The 21,216-nt window shown below is 32.0% G+C and overlaps 1 protein-coding gene across 3 annotated transcripts; it reads right to left on the bottom strand.

Annotated features, from left to right (window-relative positions):
- Positions 1-1,624: 1,624 nt before the first annotated feature.
- LOC143080363 (uncharacterized) lies at positions 1,625-19,852 on the bottom strand. Of its 3 annotated transcripts, none has more exons than XM_076256178.1 (12): positions 19,766-19,852; positions 13,448-15,655; positions 12,635-12,764; positions 11,992-12,122; positions 11,188-11,295; positions 10,560-10,689; positions 9,294-9,464; positions 7,485-7,680; positions 6,711-6,841; positions 4,684-4,847; positions 2,354-2,392; positions 1,625-1,781 (listed from the first exon to the last, which is right to left on the bottom strand). In XM_076256178.1, the coding sequence occupies exons 1-11, from the start codon at positions 19,830-19,832 to the stop codon at positions 2,358-2,360; spliced, it is 3,471 nt and encodes a 1,156-aa protein (XP_076112293.1). In that variant the 5' UTR covers positions 19,833-19,852; the 3' UTR covers positions 1,625-1,781; positions 2,354-2,357. The 3 variants fall into 3 exon arrangements, with proteins under 3 accessions (XP_076112293.1, XP_076112294.1, XP_076112292.1); XM_076256179.1 differs by having other exon boundaries at positions 1,625-1,800; XM_076256177.1 differs by having other exon boundaries at positions 1,625-2,392.
- Between the last annotated feature and the right edge of the window lie 1,364 nt (positions 19,853-21,216).

Raw genomic sequence — 21,216 nt, forward strand, 5'->3', positions numbered from 1 at the left:
AGGTAGTTTTGAAAAAAGCCAACAATATCACTGTAAAGATTCACTTGAGAATGAATTTACATATAGTTGGGATCCTGCTAACATATTTCATCCCGCCACATTCTCTATGTATGCGCCTGTCCCAAGTCAGGAGCCTGTAATTCAGTTATTGTCTGTTTATGTGTTACATATTTGTTTTTCATTCTCTTTTTTAACATAAATTAGGCCGCTGGGTTTTCTTGTATGAATTGTTTTACATTGTCATTTCATGACCTTTCACAGCTGACTATGCGGCATGGGCTTTGCTCATTGTTGAAGCCAGAAGGTCGTATGATAACCTAAAGTTGTTAATTTTTGTGTTATTTTGGTCTCTTGTGAAGAGTTGTCTCATTGGCAATTATACCACTTCTTCTTTTTTTTATATTTCCAATTGGTCATAAAGGTTTCCCTGAAATGATTGAAATTAAACTGGAGAGATGACTAGAATTTGAGATGGGCAGTTCAACAGTAAAATAACAATGTCTATCAATAAATGTGTCACTGGAAAATTGTTTCTCGATGATACTGTAAATTCAGAAATTAGAAAATTGAAAACAACACGTTTATTAATTTCTTGCATCTGAAGCGCTTTTTCTGGATTTTTCTTCATCAGGAACGTTCAAAGCCAAACATTTGAAATGCGAAGATGTAAAAGTACCACATGCAGTTACTTTTACGATTCTAGACCAAAATGCAATTAGAATTTTGAGATTTTGAGAAAAATCCAGGAATACAAATTTTTGAGGAATCACCAAATTCAGCTGGTCTACATTATTAACTCTGTCTCTCCATCTATAATTTCTATGCCATAAATTGGTATTACAATAACCAAATTACCCTTTCAAGAAATCAACAGATATGAGTTTTAAACCAGGACAGATACCCAAACAGTGATAATGTGTATTGCACGGTCTATTTACTGATATTTAGTGTACCCAACAAGAACTTGCTGGAAGAAAGATAAATCATTTCATGCTATAATTTTAGAGCCAAAATCAGACTGGTGCATTCAGAAATATTGCAAGTACTGTTACAACAAAGAAGCCTTGGAAGCTTATCAATCTATGTTAATAACTATCTGCAGATCACACAAACCAATTACAAGGTTTCTCTTTTTGAGCTAGCAAAAATGGCAAGGACTCGGATCTACCAGTAATACAAGTTTGTCAGTTTCTAACAGCTGTTAATGGATAACCCTAAGAACAGGAAATTACTTCATGTATTCAAGACTGCCAAACAATTACATAATTGTGTAACAGTAGCATTAAATCAAAACATTCAAAAAGAGGGACCGAAGATACCAGAGGGACATTCAAAAATAATTAATCGAAAAATAAATTGACAATGCCATGGTTAAAAAAAGAAAAAGACCAACAAACAATAGTACACAAAGCACAACATAGAAAACTAGAGACTTAACAACATAAATCCCACCAAAAACTAGGGTTGATCTCAAGTGCTCTGGAAGGGTAAGCAGATCCTGCTCCACATGTGGCACCTGTTTTACATCCTTGTCCTTTGGTCTCTGATTGGTAATGTAGTTGTCTCATATAAAGGCAATCATACCACATCACCTTACTTTTAAAAGTAGACACCAAAAACATAATAAGATTTATTTCTTTATTAAAATCTTTTAAATATTTAACAAAATAAAATATGTATAACATACAGAAAAAAAAGTTCTGAAAATAAAATCTGCACATTCAAATGATTTATAACTTAAATTATTTGAAGGTGGTTTACCCTTTCCATTGCACTTTCACCTGAAACAAACAAATATATCTACTTTTGATTATGAAGGTAGTCCTGAAGTTCTGTTATCGTTAAATGGTCTAAATCATAAGAAAACAAAATTGAATATATGATAATACAGTGTATCTGCTATCTGACAGTCCATTTTTTTTTTAATATCACTATCATGCTAAAAATCTAAATATTTCAATATGAAAAATAGAGAAGCCAATATCTAAGAATTATCATTGATTTTCTTTATGTGAAAACTAATAATAAATTCATTTCTAACTTAAAGGTGATTACAACTGTAAGGTATTATATTTGCAATGCTCATAATTCAATTTCAAATTAACTAATGAAACTTCTAAATATTCATTAAAACAACCAAACATGCTTTTTCAAAGATTAATACTAACTTAAAACATCTTTGAAAATTTCATATAATTTGGTTTTCAAATAGTATATTGCATTCATTTTAACCTTAATTTTTAACAGAAAAAATATACAAAACATACTCACATCATTATTTTAATTAATAAGTAATAAAACTTTAAGTATTTAAACTGTAAACAAACTTTGCTGATTACATTGTTATAGTTACCTGTTCAACCAAGATGTGGTCTGATTTTTATGACTGAAACTATAAAGAAGTTAAAAGTTAGAGAATGCATTTGTAGGACATGATAACATTAATTAAATAAAAAACATTTATAAAAGGAATTAATCTACATATTTTTGCTTTTAGTGTCATGGTCATGTATTTGGGTACTTTGGGTTTACAGGTTAGCATCCATTCATGTTGATAGAGAACGTTAAGGTGTCAGGTATTTGGGTACATTGGGTTTACAGGTTAGCATCCATTCATGTTGATAGAGAACGTTAAGGTGTCAGGTATTTGGGTACATTGGGTTTACAGGTTAGCATCCATTCATGTTGATAGAGAACGTTAAGGTGTCAGGTATTTGGGTACATTGGGTTTACAGGTTAGCATCCATTCATGTTGATAGAGAACGTTAAGCAACCAACAATCAATCAATGATAGCTGTATTGTGACCTTTAGAATACCTTATGTTGTTAGGTTGCTGTCTTTTTGGTGTCGCTACACTTATATTACTCATATACCTTGGTCATCATATGACCTCTTCTGCTTGAATGAAAAGGCATGAAAGAACGTCAATGATTTGGGGAAACACAGAAGAGGGTAGTAATGCCCTTTACCGTTAGCTGTCAAGCGTTCATTTTCGTCTACCGTTAACGTCAAATTGATTAAAAAATCAAACCATGATTTGTCAAAATATCTTAATTATGATTCGTCAAAAGTTTCAAATAATAATCATTACCTTTATTTTTTTTTTTTAAAATAACATGATTCCAGGGATCTCCATGGATGAAAATTGAACAATGTTGGAATTTTCACCATCACAAACCGTGTGTACGCCGTACAGCAAAGCGTGATCGAAAGTATAACATCCCTCCACATAAGGATTGGTGAACATGCTAATTCATTGCTTATTTAAATTATATTCATTTGAATTTTCATTGTAAATAGAAGTATAAATATTTTCAATACCTTCAAAGGCCAAGCCTCCATGCCCACCCCCCCCCCCCCCCTCGAGGATGATTAAAAGCTGTCATGAAGGTCCCCATGTAGTTTTCTTGCTATTTTTGGTAATTGTTATGGGGGTTAAAAATCATGATAGAGCTTATTTTTCACGGACACTTGTCAAATTCAGAAGCCATGAACACATTACCGGTATGGCTGATTTGCAGCAACAACAAAACAATTCGTACGGGTTATGTAAAAGGTTAAAGAAATTTGTAAAGCAAACGTTGACAAATGAAAAGGTTTTTAATTACTTTATCTAGCAAATTGATGCTATGCAACATGCATCCTTCCAGTCTGAATAGAAACCGGAAACGCGGATGTATCAATTTGATTGTAAACTACGAAATGAATTCGGAATTACGATACGACATTTCTTTACAGAAAATAAAAGTTTTTACTTTTTAACTTTTAAAGTTATTCTATATTATCGTTCCAATACAGCAGTACTTGAGTTATTTGCGATGAAATAATAATTACTGTTTTACGTCTTATTTTATACTTCTCAAAAAAGGGGGATGCTGATTGCGTAAGTCAAAATAAAAGCACGTGTTCGACTTCTTAAACTGTTTTCTTTGTAACTGGATTATTAATTTATTTATTTAATCTATATTATCATAGAATTTGCGGAAACTTGGTTGAATAATTCGACAGATGAATCGTTTATCTTCAGATAGTATTCTCCTGTCTGGTTTGTTGATCTACCTGTACAAGCTCAGGTACAAGTGATTAGCGATCTTACTCCGGATATCCCTCAGGCGTTAGAACTGTATTGGATTATAATATAAAAAAAGCCTGAGGGTTATGCAATTACATGCATTTGATTATAGTTGCTAAAAAAATGGAGTCGGGCTATAAAAACGATAACAATTTTGAACGATGGCGAAGGTCATTTGACGATGGCGCAAGACATTTGAACGATGGCGCAGGTCATTTGACGATGGCGCAAGACATTTGAACGATGGCGGAGCGCCATCGTTAAACAGGCCATGGAGATCCCTGGATTTGTCAAAACCAGTTGATTTTTTTATCGTCTGAAGAAAGTGTACATTTTATCGCCATGTATCACAAATTACCGTTAACATCATTTGGCAAGAATTTTCCCGTTATTAGTAATGAAGGTACCCCCATTACGACCATGGTTGTAAAAAAAGAACAGAGGATGAAACTAAAGAATCAATATTCATAAGAAGATCCATTATATATAAATTTTTATGATGTAAAAACACCTGCTTGTGTAGTTTCTGTAGTTGTTTTACTTTAAAATAATACATGTTACACATGTTAAAACTTATATCTTGTTAAAAACCAAATGGAAAAATACTTGCCTGCAATTTCATTCTTTTTAGCATTGTCAGACTTTTCCTTGTTTTCAGATAATATTGAAATAAAAGCTGGTAACTTCCTTTGCTTAAATGGCATATCAGACTCATCTGTAATCTCTTCCTCATGTTTTCTTTTCAATTGTAGTTTTTGTTGTGCATCTTTTTCTCTAAATTAAAAATGAAAAGTACATATTACCTGCAGTTGTAGATGTACCCGGTAGCTTAAATGAAATATGGAAGGAAGCTGCTAAAACTAGTGCTAGTGATAATCTAGAATTTGCTGTTGGATGAGACTTTTTGCTCGATATGTAAAGCTTAACTGTGACATAATTGAAAAAAAGGATTAAAAGTAAGAATTTAATTTGGGTTTGCATTGTAAACCAGATGCTCCACAGGGCACAGCTTTATACGACCGCAGAGGTTGAACCCTGAACGGTTGGGGCAAGTATGGACACAACATTCAAGCTGGATTCAGCTCTAAATTTGGATTGTGATTAAATAGTTGACACAGCCTAGGTTTCTGACACAGAATGATTGTGGTCTAATGAACTTAAAATTTTTTTTTTGCCTTTGAGCAATTCACTATGCTGTTGAATATTAATCCTCTCAAAATAATGTTTGAAGAAATTTTATTTTTTTTATGAAATCTGAAATGAGAAAAAAAAGTGAATATACATTGTATATTGTATAAAACAATGATTTAAGTTGATTCAACTACTATTCTGGACAAAGAAAGATAACTCCAATTGAAAATTTCTTGCTTTTGCACAATATTGTGCAATCAGATATTTCTTGCTATTGCGCAATACTGTGCAATTGAAAATACTTGCTATTGCGCAATACTGTGCAATTGAAGATATCTTGCTATTACACAATACTGTGCAATTGAAGATTTCTTGCTTTTGCTGAGTACTGTGCAATTGAAAATTTCTTGCTATTGCACAAAACTTAATATAACAATTTTGGATCCTGATTTGGACCAACTTGAAAACTGGGCCCATAATCAAAAATCCAAGTACATGTTTAGATTCAGTATATCAAAGAACCCCAAGGATTCAATTTTTGTTAAAATCAAACTAAGTTTAATTTTGGACCCTTTGGACCTTAATATAGACCAATTTGAAAACCGGACCAAAAATTAAGAATCTACATACACAGTTAGATTCAGCATATCAAAGAACCCCAATTATTCAATTTTTGATGAAATCAAACAAAGTTTAATTTTAGACCCTTTGGGCCCCTTATTCCTAAACTGTTGGGACCAGAACTCCCAAAATCAAACCCAACCTTCCTTTTATGGTCATAAACCTTGTGTTTAAATTTCATAGATTTCTATTTACTTATACTAAAGTTATGGTGAGAAAAACAAGAAAAATGCTTATTTGGGCCCCTTTTTGGCCCCTAATTCCTAAACAGTTGGGATCTCAACTCCCAAAATCAATCCCAACCTTCCTTTTGTGTTGATAAACCTTGTGTTTAAATTTCAATGATTTCTATTTACTTATACTAAAGTGATTGTGCAAAAACCAAGAATAATGCTTATTTGGGCCCTTTTTTGGCCCCTAATCCCTAAACAATTGGAACCAAAGGACCCAAAATCAATCCCAAGCTTCCTTTTGTGGTCATAAACCTTGTGTCAAAATATCATTGATTTCTATTTACTTAAACTAAAGTTATAGTGCGAAAACCTAGAAAATGCTTATTTGGGCCCTTTTTGGCCCCTAATTCCAAAACGGTTGGGACCAAAACTTCCAAAATTACTCCCAACCTTCTATTTACTTAAACTAAAGTTATAGTGCAAAAACCTAAGTATTCGGACGACGACGACGATGACGCCAACGTGATACCAATATACGACCAAAAAATTTTGCGGTCGTATAAAAATCCTAGTTCATTGAAATAAAAGTGAATAAAGCAATGTTCTTTTGCTTACCATATTGTGTGTTTGCTGTGCTATGTACAGATTTTATGTCATGGATGGATACCCCATATCCTTTGTTTTTCTATGCAATAAACCTAAAATGACTTACATAGTTTCTTTACCATCCAATGATACATTTCTTTGCTTTCTCTTGATATGTTTTAATTTACATGGCTTTACTTCTGAACAAACACCAGTTTTTGAATAAGATGGACAAGTTGTTGTGTGCTTCTTTGTGCACTAAAATGAAGAAGAAAAAAATCAATCCAGTTTTTTTTATTCATAAAACAGTATATAGATTTATATTGATTTGTCCAATATATAGGCTACATTTATTTTGGGCCAATATGGGAGATTTGGAATAATACCAGGGCCCATATGGAAAAGGACATGTTATAATCTATTTATCACTTAATTTATAAACACTTTTAACAATTAAAGATAATTTTATTCTTCTGTCTGGCAAGATCATGTTTTTTTGTCCTCCATTGAAATATCTTCGCTATTACAGAGCTCCCAAACAGTCAAATTTATAGTCCTTGAATATCATAATGTCAATGTCAGATTTTTCTTTTAGAACTGGTGTTCTTTATTTATTTAACAAATTCCGCTGTCATTTTTATCAAAGATCTTCATCTGTTATTCTTTTTCCGAAAGCTTTTGACATGCACAATAATTGCTTATGACATCATGACAGGAATATGACTAGGACAAATATGCGTTTCTTGCATTTGCAAAACTCAATGTTATCATAACAAATTTGTGTGTTTATTGCTATGTTTAGAAATATTATATATTTTTAAAATATGGTATTAAAAAAATTGTAGCAAATCTTTCGTTTCTCAATATACTGGGTATATTAAGACAGAAGCTATCCTCTTACCTTTTCTCCCAGATGACAAAATCCTTTGATAAAATCTTGGCAAACTTTAGCCGTTTTACTAACATTTACATGTAGATATGGACAGTCATCACGGTTACACACTCCTCGCAAGAAATAAGAACATGTTGGCATCTTCTCCTTGGCCACTTTATGAGAAAACAGACAATCATCAACTTTACAGGTTCCCCTTAAGAATCTAAATATAGAAAAAATATGAATTGACTGTTATTTATAGCCAAATACCATAAGACAAATAACTATAATTACTTTTAACTATAACATCTGAATTTATTAGTGTCTTTTTCCTTGCTATTTCACAATGATGTATCCTCTATGAATAATTGTGTCTCATTCATAGTGAACCTTATACCAACACAATCACTCTGTGTGAAATCTGTGGATCATGTATGTATGTATGTTATGACGATTATCTCCCCTTTATACTTCATTAAATACTAGTGTTGTCAACGGTTAACCGGTTAACCGGTTGAAGGACCGAATACCAAATACCAAAAACGCTAACCGGTTAACCGGACTTTTTTCAATTTTGATAAATTTGATATAAATTTGTATTGAAATCAATAAATAGTTATGTTTTATTTAAAAAATGTCGTCGTGGTAATTAATTTGACAGATCAATTGTCCAGTATGTTGATTGCTTTTGTTAATCCTAAAAATATAAAGTTAATTAGAGCTCAGGGCAGGATCTTAAAAAAACATAATTAGTACACATGTTTTTAACAGTAACTTTAAATCAGTAATGAGATTAAATTTTACTAATTACTTCATTATTTCGTTTTTGATCTAATATTGTGTAAACCTACATCTAAATGTGCAACCTCCGTAGTGCAAGGCTTAGTCTTACTTTAACCAAAATGTTAACTCAAAAATTGTGAAATGCAAACCACTGTGAATGTTCTCAATGTATATGTGATAGTACGAGTAACATGCTCAAAGAAACAAGCAAACAAAGTAAAGAAACGTGTCGTACGGAAACCTATAGTTGTTTATTTCTGTATCATTTTGGTCTATTGTGGAGAATTGTCTCATTGGCAATCATACCACATCTTCTTTTTAATAATTAATCATTTAAAATTGAAACGCTTCACCTTTTTTTCAGAGATAACAAGAGAAAAGGAAAGAATAATTGGTTTCAGACATAATCAATTCCAAGAGATCAAGAAGGTTTTTTTTATTTTTCAATCTGAAGTGGGTACAAACGCTATAGTTGATACGGTGTATTCGATTATTAAGAGACAAACTTCGCCAGGAATCCTCACAGACAAGCCTTATAATGCCAAAAGACAAACTTTAATTCCATAAGCGCAAATTTATGACTTTGATGAAAGGTTGTCAAATTGACACTCATACCACATCTTATCTATGTGGAGGGTACTATTGATAAGGCTTTCAAACACCAAATTAAACTACCGGTTAACCGGTTAATTGGTCGAACGATTATCCGGGTAACTGGTTAGGAAAAAGTGTACGATTTGACAACACTATTAAATACACAATCACACTTGCTTGAATCCCCTTTATAATCTCTTTTTTGTACTTATTCAAAAACAAAGCCACTGTGTTTTGATCATGTATGTGTGGACTAACATTTTCCCTTAATACTAACTCAGCACACACGCCACCCTACATTGACCATGTAAGCAGTTATCTCCCCTCTTTTTAATACTATAACATGAAGATGTGGTATGATTGGAATTGAAACTAAAATGAAGATGTGGTATGATTGCAAATGAGATTATGAGACAACTCTTCACAAGAGACCAAATGACACAGAAATTATCAGCTGACCTTGTACACACAGCTACTCTGTCTGGATCATGTACAAATGGACAGTTACTTCCCCTTTCACACTTTCCAAATCTGTTAAAGAACATGCAGCATTTCTTGGCTACTTTCTTCTTTGTATTGTCCTTCTTATACTTTGCTGCAGCAGTAAGGATACTTCTGTGTTTCATTCGGCTACAAAAGATATTGAGATTAAAATATAGTCTCTGAAATTATTGCATAACTAACAACGTTTCTATATACAAGAAAAAATATAAAATACATAAGTGTATAATGTAATCTGTAGCATGATTATCCAAGAACAAAAGTAACATAACAACTTTTTAAATTAAAGGTCTCCAGTACTTGCATTCAACATAATTATGTAGCTGCAAGATGATATGAACAGTACATAGTACAATATAGCTTAGCAAGTAACTGACACTATTCATCATATTTTGTTAGATATGAGACAAATTTGTGAATGACTGGAACAATAATCAAACTCCCTCTAATCCTGTTCCTTCGTGGAAAATCAGAACTCTTATATAGATTTTCGGGGTGTCCTTTCCATAATTTTCAATGATAATTACTGGTTTTTCATCTGTAACTCCTCCTAAACCAGTAATTCTTACTCATCTCAAGTCAATGTGCAAGGGATTTTTTTTTTTTACCATCTAAAATGACTTTGGGATTTTTTTCTGAATTGGAGTTGACCATGTCCATACAATTGATACTGTTAGGACAGGAAAAAAAACAAACTTGTATGAATTTATCTAAAGTATAGCTGGTTCAAATGGGTCCTTAGCATTTACAGGAGGAAATATCATTAATTTCTTATTCTAAGATCAAATTTCTGATGTGAAAATTTAGGAGAAAAGATACTTTTATACAAGACTATGCTTTTTGTTTGTTTTTTCTACATTGGCTAGAGTTATAGAGAAGGGTTGAGATTTGAAAAGACATGTTTAACCCTATCATATTGTTGTGCCTGTCCCAAGTCAGGAGCCTCTGGCCTTTGTTGGTCTTGTATGATTTCAAATTTTAGATTCTTGGGTATATTCTGGAGTTTAGTATGACGTCCATTATCACTGAACAAATATACATTTTTGTTTAGGGCCAGCTGTGGTACGCCTCCAGGTGCGGGAGTTTCTCGCTATTTTGAAGACTCTTTGGTGACCTTCGGCTGTTGTTTGCTCTTGGTCCGTTTATTGTCTCTTTGACACATTCCCCATTTCCATTCTCAGTTTTGTTATTATAAAGCAGGCTATGCACGATCAGACAATTTACCTAGCAATTGCTTTGGCTTTGTTAGAGCCAACTTGTTCCAATGTTCCAGGTTTTGTCTGGATATAAGTCATTCCACCTATATCAATTCTGTTCACAGAAGATTTGAAAGCTTGCCTTGAAATTTTATTATCTGTAAAATAAGTTATCTCAATTAAGCATAGATATTTTTTTGAATTCAAGTCTAGATATTTTATCAGCCTAGATATTTTCTCTGGATATGGGCCTAGATTTCTTTCTGTGGTTTTATTAGCTAGCTTCTTAAAGTAGTATGTATATGTAAGTTTTAAACCTACTTTCATAATCAGGTGCTACCTACTGATTTCTTGATTAAAGTAGTGGTCATCATCTTGGTATCTAGACTGTACAAGATTTCATTTCAATTGTGTTTTTAACTTTTACTAAATATTGCCTTAATTGGCAAAGGAGGCAGTTTGTGTTCACTCAAAACTGATTTAACCAAGCTACATTGTGTGCATGTACCACATTGAGCTATCTTGACCATGTGTCATGTGTATTGTTCATTGTTGTCTTTGTAAGTATGTTTTTTTTCTCTTGACAATTTTCATTTTTATTCTTGGTGTGGTCTTTTGATTAAAATATTCAGATACAATTGTGTCATTAATTATACCAGATTTAACAGGACTTGAATCCATCCTTTTCAAGGTTTTCCCTGAAGTATCCATCTGGAATTTGATTCCTCTGACTTTCACTATCTTCATTGCTGAGGTATTCATTTCTAAAAATAACAACATAATATTAAAAATTAATAGAGTCTGTAAACACTGGATGGTATAGACTAGCTTATTGGGCCTTGGGAACTTTAAATTAACCATTTCATTGTTTTAATTATTAGAAGGCAATACATGTTAAATTTAATACCATTATGGAAAAGGAAGAAAACTCCAATTTTCAATATTTTTCTAAAATTGACAACATTGATTTTTTAAGAACATGCATCTTACATGTTTTTGTACACAATTCCTGTAACTTTCTTGACAAGTATGGTTATACACATTCACATCATTTTGTAATTGAATATCTGTGTATTTAATTCATTGATAAATTCTTGAATATTCATGCATAGGATGTAAAGAATATTGTGTTCAATGCCATGTTTTGTTTTTCTCATCAGTAAAAATAAATTCTGGAAAAATAATAACTATTAAGCCTAACACATAAGAGCTTAAATTCTACAGATGTCTTTCCACATAAAAAAATGCTTTTTTTCCAATTCCTTATAAAACACCACCACACATACATTCAAATGTACCATCCATTCTCAATTGAGTGATGTTATGAATTTAAGAGACAAATTGAAAATTGATTTAACTCCTATTGTATTTGAATGCTTTTTTTCCAGACAAACCATTTTCTTTTCTTTTGTTAATGGTTAGATCATTTTAACTGAAGAGGACTTGTTTATATTACATACTTTTAACAACAATTTGATTATTGTTTGGGTTTTGTTGATTTGTCTTCACCAGACTGTGTCCACTTGATTTATATAACATTCCATTTATAACAACCATTTTGTTGTTATCTTTACTGCTCTGGATAGTATGTCTGAAAAGAAAAAAAAAGATTTACTGCTTTGTCAATTTCATTTTAATATCTTCTATCTGTTTGTACCAATAGTTACTTAACACAGATATTAAATACATTTGAGTTGGTGAATTTTTAAATGTTCATATTTAAAACCAGATTTACACTTCATGGCATATTTCACTCAAAATTATATAACATAGATATTTCAAAATGTCTGCCATCTTATATTAAAATAACTATACAATATGGGGGTTCTCATTGTCAAATGCTGTATGGTGAATGTTGTAAAATTTTAAACTATCGACAAAAAGGAAGAGCCTGCACAGCTGATGTAAAATCTGCTTACAAGCTACAATTCAATATTATCAAGCTCCTGATCAAATATAAAATCATTCATTCTATAAGAGGACAAGAAAAGTGTAACAACGTTTTCTACCCAAGGTATTTTGGCAATACAGATAAAAATAAACAGATTTATGTCCAAAGCTTATAGAAAAATAGAAATAACAACAGTAATAAAATAAACCTACACTTTCTTGTAATTTGTAGGACTGGTTGTTGTCATCTGTAGCCGTTTGAGTACATATCTTTTATTTATCAATAATGGACTTTTTGATGTATTTCCTTGACGACTGTATTTGTACATATTTCTGTCTGAACCTGTAAGAAAAATATAAATGTAATTGTTATTAAAAGGCTTGCGAATTTTCATGATTTTACCTGTAACATTTTTAGGAAATATATATCCTATGTAAAAGATTCTTTCCACTTCAAAAGAATATTGTAGCTATAATCATGTTTTTTCCTCTACTGCTCTATTTCTAGCTGATAATACATTTGTCATGTTTGTCATAGGCAAACCATTTTGTGTTACATTTTGTTGTCACAATAGGATATATGTGTGCATATATATGCAGTTCATTATAAAAAAAAAAAACTAAAAAAAACTTCCATGTAGCTACATGTATTATAGTCAAACATACTTTATATGTCGCTATATCGCTATTTGTCCGCCATAACGGGACACTCAAAAGTTACTATAAAATTTTGAGGTCATAACAGAAAATATCTGACACCACAATGGAAAAGTTATTGTTGTATGACATCAAAAGTTCAAGCGGGACAGATTCTCAGGTTAATCTGGAATAGCAATAAGGTGTATAGTTGTACTTATGCATTTTAAACTTCAACTAAAAAATAATGTCAGTTTTCTATGGTGCCAAGGTTGACCTTTATCATGTATATGAATATGTTTTTTTAAATGGGACTAACTTACTCATTCACTCACACATTTTTCACAGTAGTTATTTATTTAAACTGATTACCATGTATTTAGTTCTTACCCAATCTGTATTTGGATGTCCAGTTCCTTCCCTTATTTGGTATAGAATGGATCCATTGATTATAGTTGTTATATTTTGGTTTATTTCTGCTAATGCCATGGTAACCATTCCCATGGTAACTAATCCTGCTTGAATCTTTCTTTCTTCTGTGTGAACTGGATCCATAAAACTGGTTCCTTGGTTGATGCCATGAATTTCCTGAAGATTTATGATACCATCCAGAATACCATTGACCACTTTCACCTCCAGCAGTACTTGTGACAGTGGACATGTCATTAAATATAAATTGAGACTTGAATACTGGTTTCTTTTTATTTGCTGTTATTTTCAGTGTTGAACTTTTATTAGGACCAATCTTTCTCAATTTGTACTTGGACTTTATAATGTTGGATGCAACTTGTGTATTGCTATTTGTAAAAGTACAATGATTCATTATTTCTTTCTGTGAATTTTCTTTTCTTAATTTGAATTTTGATTTAAAAACTACAGGACTTTGATTTCCTCCCATTGATGTTTGATGGCTGTGAGATAATGATAATTTATTGCTGCAAGATGTTGAAGAACTAACTTTTTGAAGTTTGTATTTTGATTTTATAATGTTTGTTGTTTGAGACCTTAATGACTTCAATAAAACATTTCCTGGGTTGAAAGACTCTGGTAACACATTTCCTGAGCTGTATTTTGAATCAATGGATACTTGGTGATGTTTTGGCTTGATGGGAGGTGCAGTTTCAGACATATTTTTCCTCAGTTTATATTTTGATTTAAATGGCACTTTTGAAGTCTCCATGTTTTTCACATAAGACTCACTGACACCAGTTTTGGACGGCAAAGTATAACAAGTAACTGAAGTTTCCACAGGCAAACTTTTCTGCAATGAAAATCTTGACTTATATGTAAAACTATCAGCAGTATTTGAATCACTTTTTCTACAAGCAGACTCTGAATTTAAACCTGACAAATGATGTACGACTTTATCTGTAGAATAAGTGTTAACAGAATTTTTCTGCTGACTTTGAATAGTGCCAGATGTGTCATTTGTGAAATCCTTGGTAAGTTCAGTTTTTACTCCATTTTTGACAACTATATTATGCTTTACTGTATTTGTAGTTTTCCGTGGATTGCTAATGTCTGATTTGAATAATAACTGCCTTTTTAATGCTGAAATTTTATCTGATGTTTCGGACAGCTTCCTATTTAATACCTCCATCATCTCTTTCTTTGAAGGTGAAATTTCAGAACTACTTGATTTCGTTCTTGTTTGTTTTCCGTCAGGTATTTGACTTACTGCTGCCGACTTCTTAGATTTGCCAATTTCTTTTGATTCATCTGTACTTTTCACTGTATCAATACTTCCTTGATATGACTTAGAATATTGAAAATTTGGTTTCACAAAATGACTTCTGGTGATATCACTTAACTTTGTTTCTGAAGATTTCAAATCACTTATACTGTCACTGCACAATCTGGTTGATGCTATTTCTGCCTTATTATTTGGTGGGTGTGTCTGCACTAATGTTTGATTTTTAGACCTATTCATAAAGGGGTGTTTTCTTAGTCTTTGTAAAACACATCCATTTTGAGGTAAGCTGCTTGTATCTCTATTATCTGCCACCAAATTTTCAGTTTCCTTTTGGTTTGGTAATTTTTTATCTAATGGTACTGAGTAAGACCTTTTCAACATTTCATTTTTCAATCTGGTATTTTCCTCACAAGAATTTTTTACTAGAGCAGGCTTTGAGATTTTATTAGATACTGGTATGTGGTTGTCTGATTTGTGAGATCTTAATTCCAATTTTTGAGAGGACTGATTACCATGATTACTGGAATGATTTGCTGCTTTTTGAGAAGTTGATGGAATGCTCAAGGTTGGATGTTTTCCAATGTTTCCTGTGGAGGATCCATTTATTTCCTTATTATCTTGTGTACCAATTGTTGATGATCTATGAATCATTGTTTGATGCCAACATGGTTGAGATATAGTTTGATGCCGACATGGTTGAGATATAGTTTTCTTTTTAGCTACAGTGTAATCAATGTTTGTTTTCTTCCAGGAAAATTTAGAGGAATCCTTATCAGACTCTTTCCCTGAATTTCTGACATGCCCACTTTGCCTTCCATCTTTTTCATGTTTATATAACAGTTTACTTGCTGAGTTTGGTCCTACTTCACTATATTTTGATGATCCTGCAGTGGTATTTATCAAATCTAAGAAAAATGACAAAATACATATGAATTATACATGGATGTACCACGGTATGTGATTAAATGTTTAAATTATAAAATAATTGTCAAAAAACTCAATCAGAATTTCACAAAAAAATCAGATGCTCCATGTCCAAATTTAATCAGACTTTTCTTTTAGCACAACAAAATTCATGTACTTATCATTAATTTCGAGACGCTTCTGTCATGAAACTGTTTGGCCTTACGTCATTCCATTATACATGTTATACACCAGTTGGGCCTTGTTTGTTTTCGGTCCATTATATTTTTTATAATTGGTTAGTACTTAATTCTGTATATGAAATATATATGTGATTTAGACTTTTTTTAATATAGATGCAAAATACGGAAATTGTCACAGTCAGTATTTCAAGGTCTATTATATCTGACTATGTGGTATGGGTTTTGCTCATTGTTGACTGCCTTACAGTGACCTATAGTTAACTTCTATGTCATTTGGTCTCTTGTGGAGCATTGTTTCATTTGCAATCATACCATATCTTCATATTTGTGTCAGCTTTGGATTGTTAAAAACTCTTTATATTTTAACCAATTAACATGATAATTTTTTTGAAAACATAACCAATTGTAACTTAAAAGCTGAACATTGTGTACTAATCACACCAACTATAAAAAAAAATGGTAAGTGTTATCCCCAATCAACTCCTACATGTCCTAATTGAATTTAAAATACTGCTTATCTATTGTACATGTACATGTAGTTTAAATATACAGTACAATTTTCGCGAAAGCCATCCCAAACTCCATACACCGAGTTTTTTCCTGGTGTAAAACCAGGAAACTCCGACATCACTCCCTAAATTCTCGGAGAAATTTGGGAGTATTCTCTCCGACTTTCGCGTAAATCCGTTACCTTTTGTTTATTGTATTAGCGACATCTCTCCCAGTCTGGAGTGACTCGGTGTCACACCAGGTAATTAATTGCCCTAATCCTTCTGATCTATGCCGGCAGGCGACAGTCAAGATATGCGAGATTTCTTATGTAATTAAACAATTGTATTTCCTGTCTATTGATTATCAGTTTATATCTGATTGCTTGAAAACAATTGAAAGTTAAAACCAAAATCAAAACGTTGTTGTTAATTCTTTTAATTACACTGTACATTTAAATCAAGTTTTAAAAACAACTATATTTGATTTTGACTTCCGTTTTTTATCAGTAAATAAATATTTAATTTACTAAAAGATATATAATTGTGTAACAATAAACGGAGACTAACGCTGAATAAAATTAGGGCAAAAAAAATTTACAAGTCTCAAAGTTGTTTATACAAGTAAAAAGGAAAGTATAATTCACTATCTGTTATGCTAATAAGTCTACGCAATTTCCATTTTACGATTACAAATAAAAGTTTTAAAAAGCAAAAGGTTGTTGTCAATGCTTTCAATTGCATTAAAGTTTTATAAAAAAAAAATCTATACTTGATTATGACCTCGGGTTTTTTTTTTTATCGGAAATTTATATAACTTAAGTTACGAAAAGAGACATACTTGCATGAAAATAAACGGAAATTAACGCTGATAGTATAAAATACGAGAAAGAAAGAAATAACGTGTCTTAAAACTTGTATATGCAATATGCAAGAAAAAAAAGAAAATACTATTCACCATTCCTTATGCTTAATAAGTCTACGGCATTTTCTCTTTACGGTTTGTTACAATGTAGCATTACTTAAGGATAAATAATACATTTCGGCTACAACAGGAATACTTCTATGGCTGCATCAAATCCTCGTTGCATAATATTCATTTACGCACAATGAATGTAAACTTTTGTGTTGTATTTAGAACAGTGATCTTTAAATATTTTTAAAGCAATTAATTGCCGTGGGAAGACGACACGCATCTCAGTGATCAACAGTGCGTAGTTGAACTTGAACTTGACTTCGCTCACAATATTGAATGCTAAAAATAGTGACATCAATTTTGTCCACGAGATTTTTATTTGGCGGGAAATAGTATCATGTAACAATAAACTCAGGTGACCTTTCTGGATAACCGTGGGAAAATTCATTCAAGGTTTGAACTTGCTTTGTAATGATTGACATAAATGTGTGAGCGTTAAAATTGAGGCTCTAGAAGGTCCTTTTAAAATTGATTAACCGGATTCTAAGTTATATTCCTTTTCTGAATAAACCAACATCAGTCTTTTATTTTTACGTTTCTCAGTCAACAGATGACATAAAACCGGACATTATTTATACGTCCATAGTCAACACTATATTATATTAATGGTAGATGAAAACAGGATGCATGTCGTTCAGTTCCTGATGGGCGTTGGTAGAGATCCTCTGTGAAAATTTGTCGATTGTAAAAATCCGATCCACATTTTTTTTTACATATTTCTTTCTTGTAGAACACTATATAATTTCATTTTAATATTCTATTTTATAAATTGTTGAAATACTTCTTTTTATATTTCACCGAGGACTTTTAACAAGCAGTAAAATACGGACAGATTGCGCTATTTATCCAATTTTATTTTGAATAATTAAAGATCAATAACAGATCATAACGGATAAAAAACACATTATTTTTTTCTCCATTTAAAAAAAAATAAGGTTGTGATTATTGTGTTGTGTCTGGGCGGCGAATGTATCTCAGTATTTATGAATATAGGGCTGCCACATTGCATACGGAACTATTTGTCACTTTACAGTTTCTTTTTTAAATTCAAATATTTTAAGTCGGTAATCTACCGAAGGTAGTGAAACATAATATTTTACATTTCAAAATAAATTGAAAGTAACAGAGTTCACTTGTCGATCCGATAAATTAACTCTTGTGTTTGATTTAGATTGAACATATAACCGTAAAAAAACATCATTTTGTTTTAAGCCAGTTGATATTAATTATATAATATTGAACTATTAATAAACCGAATATTGCTCACTGAGTAGGTCATAAAAGGTTCTAATTGTGGTAAAATAATCTTTGTTGAAAAAACAAAAATTTTTGACCGGATCGGACTATAATGAAAATACAAAATAAGTGTTTTATTCGTATTTTTATACGTTGTACATTGTATGTCATATGAAAATGACATGGACATATACATACAAACATAATTATCATATTTTAAATAAAAATGTCACACTTTTATCTAACAATGAAAGGACATTTAAATACCGTATTTTAAAGCACACAGGTGCAATCGAGATCGATTAAATGTACAAAGGTAATAAATCTGGCTAATCCGATGATGTTGTCACGCGTCATTAATTTTCAGTACATACGATGGGCAATAAACCAATTAACAGCCACGCGGTGTTGGGAGAGAATCTTTGGAGGAAATTGGGAGTATAATCCGTGATTCGCGGTGTCAATCCGCTACACACGGAAATCGGTGATTAGAGTTCGCGATTACATACTCTCTGTGCGTACTGTAAGGTTTAATAAGGCCACATAAAAATATATGTGTGGTTCCAGTTACATCCTTAAAATAAATAGCATTGAATAGGGTTAGTAGGTCAGCAATTTCATTAATTCATTTTTAATTTCAATTTTTTTTAATTTTTATTTTGGATTGTCAAAATCAGGAAAAAAATTGTGTGTTTACCGAGTCAGATTCCGGTTTTATACACATCCCAATCAAAAGTTCGCCATTTATTTTTCATGGTTGTAAAATAAAAGGATACATGTATGTTATGTTTTAAGTTAATTTTGTTGCATTTTAGCCATAGCAGACACTTCCATCATGGAAATTCAGATGACAGATACTGAAATGAACTATGTCTTTAAATTAAAAAATTTAAATGCACATTCCTCAAAAAGTGAAACAATGCGCACTTAATGGGTCACTTAAATTAACAGTTAACATTGTTAAGCAAAACTATTTGAAAAATTGAGTGTTAGAATTAGTTTACATGGCATGCAGTCTTAGTCGTATAATGTGAAAAGAAAGGAAACTTTGTTTTTTGTTTTTATTTTAAAGCATTTTGTCAACAGCCTGAACAGGTCAACAAATTTTATAATCAGTTGTGAGAGGAAAATTTATTTCGTGTAAATAGTACAACAAAGTCAACAGATTAAAGAATGAATGCATTTGAACTCTTTGCTAATGTACAGTACCAGTCAGATATCTTATTTGACGTTGTAATATCTCTTGTTCTGTTTCTGAGGTGTTGACTGTTGACATTTTTTTTTTGAAGATCCTAAGCGATTTCACAATTTGTCTTAAAACCAAAAATCTTATGGAATAAGGTTAACTCGTACCAAAGAAGGCTCGGACCTTGGATAACACGGACCAAAACAACACAACCCGTTTTCAAAACAATTCGGACCACCTTTTCGGACATCATTGAGTTGTATGACTTTTTAGCATTTGGTTTATTGTGTATATCTATTGCCTTACGTGAGTTCTCTTTCGATTTTCAAGTATAGATTTATAGGTGAAAACGTTTCTGAGTTATGGAGTTTTATTCATTAAAAAGAGGGATTTTCCAGTTTTCGTACAATAACATAAGTTCCTTGATCAGTTTTCATGAAACTTTGGTAACTGGTTTATATCTATAAAAAGTACGTCCCTTTATTTTTTTGTAAACTTTTAAGATGACATTGAAAAAGTCACATGTATGCTTATCATGCGCTTATGGTGCCGCCGCTCTTTATATACCTTTCATTTCGAACAAATACTGTTATATTTGTGCCAGTGGAAATAATCTTCCATAATATTTGTTCCATTTGGCACCGGCACTGATATTATGAAGGAACTTTTCATTTCAAGACAGATGTATTTATAAAAGTCCGACCGAGTTTGCTCGTGCTTCATTTTCTCAAAGAAAAACTATAAACATCAGAACGAATATTTTTAGTTGATCATATCATAGACACTGTATTATATGTCTCTGATCATATACAACTTTAAACCACTACTGATGCCCCACATAAATCATCTAGGTGGCATAAAGTTGCACACATTTGGTTGGTTATGATAGTTGCCTCGCAATCAATCAATCAAGCAATCAATCAATCAATCAATCAATCAATCAATCAATCAATCAATCATGAAAAGTTTTTATGCGACCGCAAAAAAATTTGGTCGTATATTGGTATCACGTCGTTGTCGTCGGCGGCGGCGTATCGTCGTCAGCGTCGTCCGAGGACAGATGGTTTCCGGATAATATAATAACTTTAGTATAAGTAAATGGAAACAATAACTAGAGGCTCTCAAGAGCCTGTGTCGCTCACCTTGGTCTATGTGCATATTAAACAATGGACATAGATAAATTGATGACAAAATTGTGTTTTGGTGATCATAATGAGTTTGTAGATCTTAATTTACTGGACATTCTTCTTGCTACAATTATCTCTATCTAAACAATTTATCCCAGTCAGATTTGCTCTAAATGCTTTGGTTTCAGATATATAAGCCAAAATCTACATTTTACCCCTATGTTCTATTTTTAGCCATGGCAGCCATCTTGGTTGGTTGGCAGGATCACGCCACACAATTTTTAAACTAGATACCCAAATGATGATTGTGGCCAAGTTTGGTTAAATTTGGCCCAGAAGTTTCAGAG

Source organism: Mytilus galloprovincialis, chromosome 6 (genome assembly GCF_965363235.1).
Source record: "Mytilus galloprovincialis chromosome 6, xbMytGall1.hap1.1, whole genome shotgun sequence".
Taxonomy (NCBI): Eukaryota; Metazoa; Mollusca; class Bivalvia; order Mytilida; family Mytilidae; genus Mytilus; species Mytilus galloprovincialis.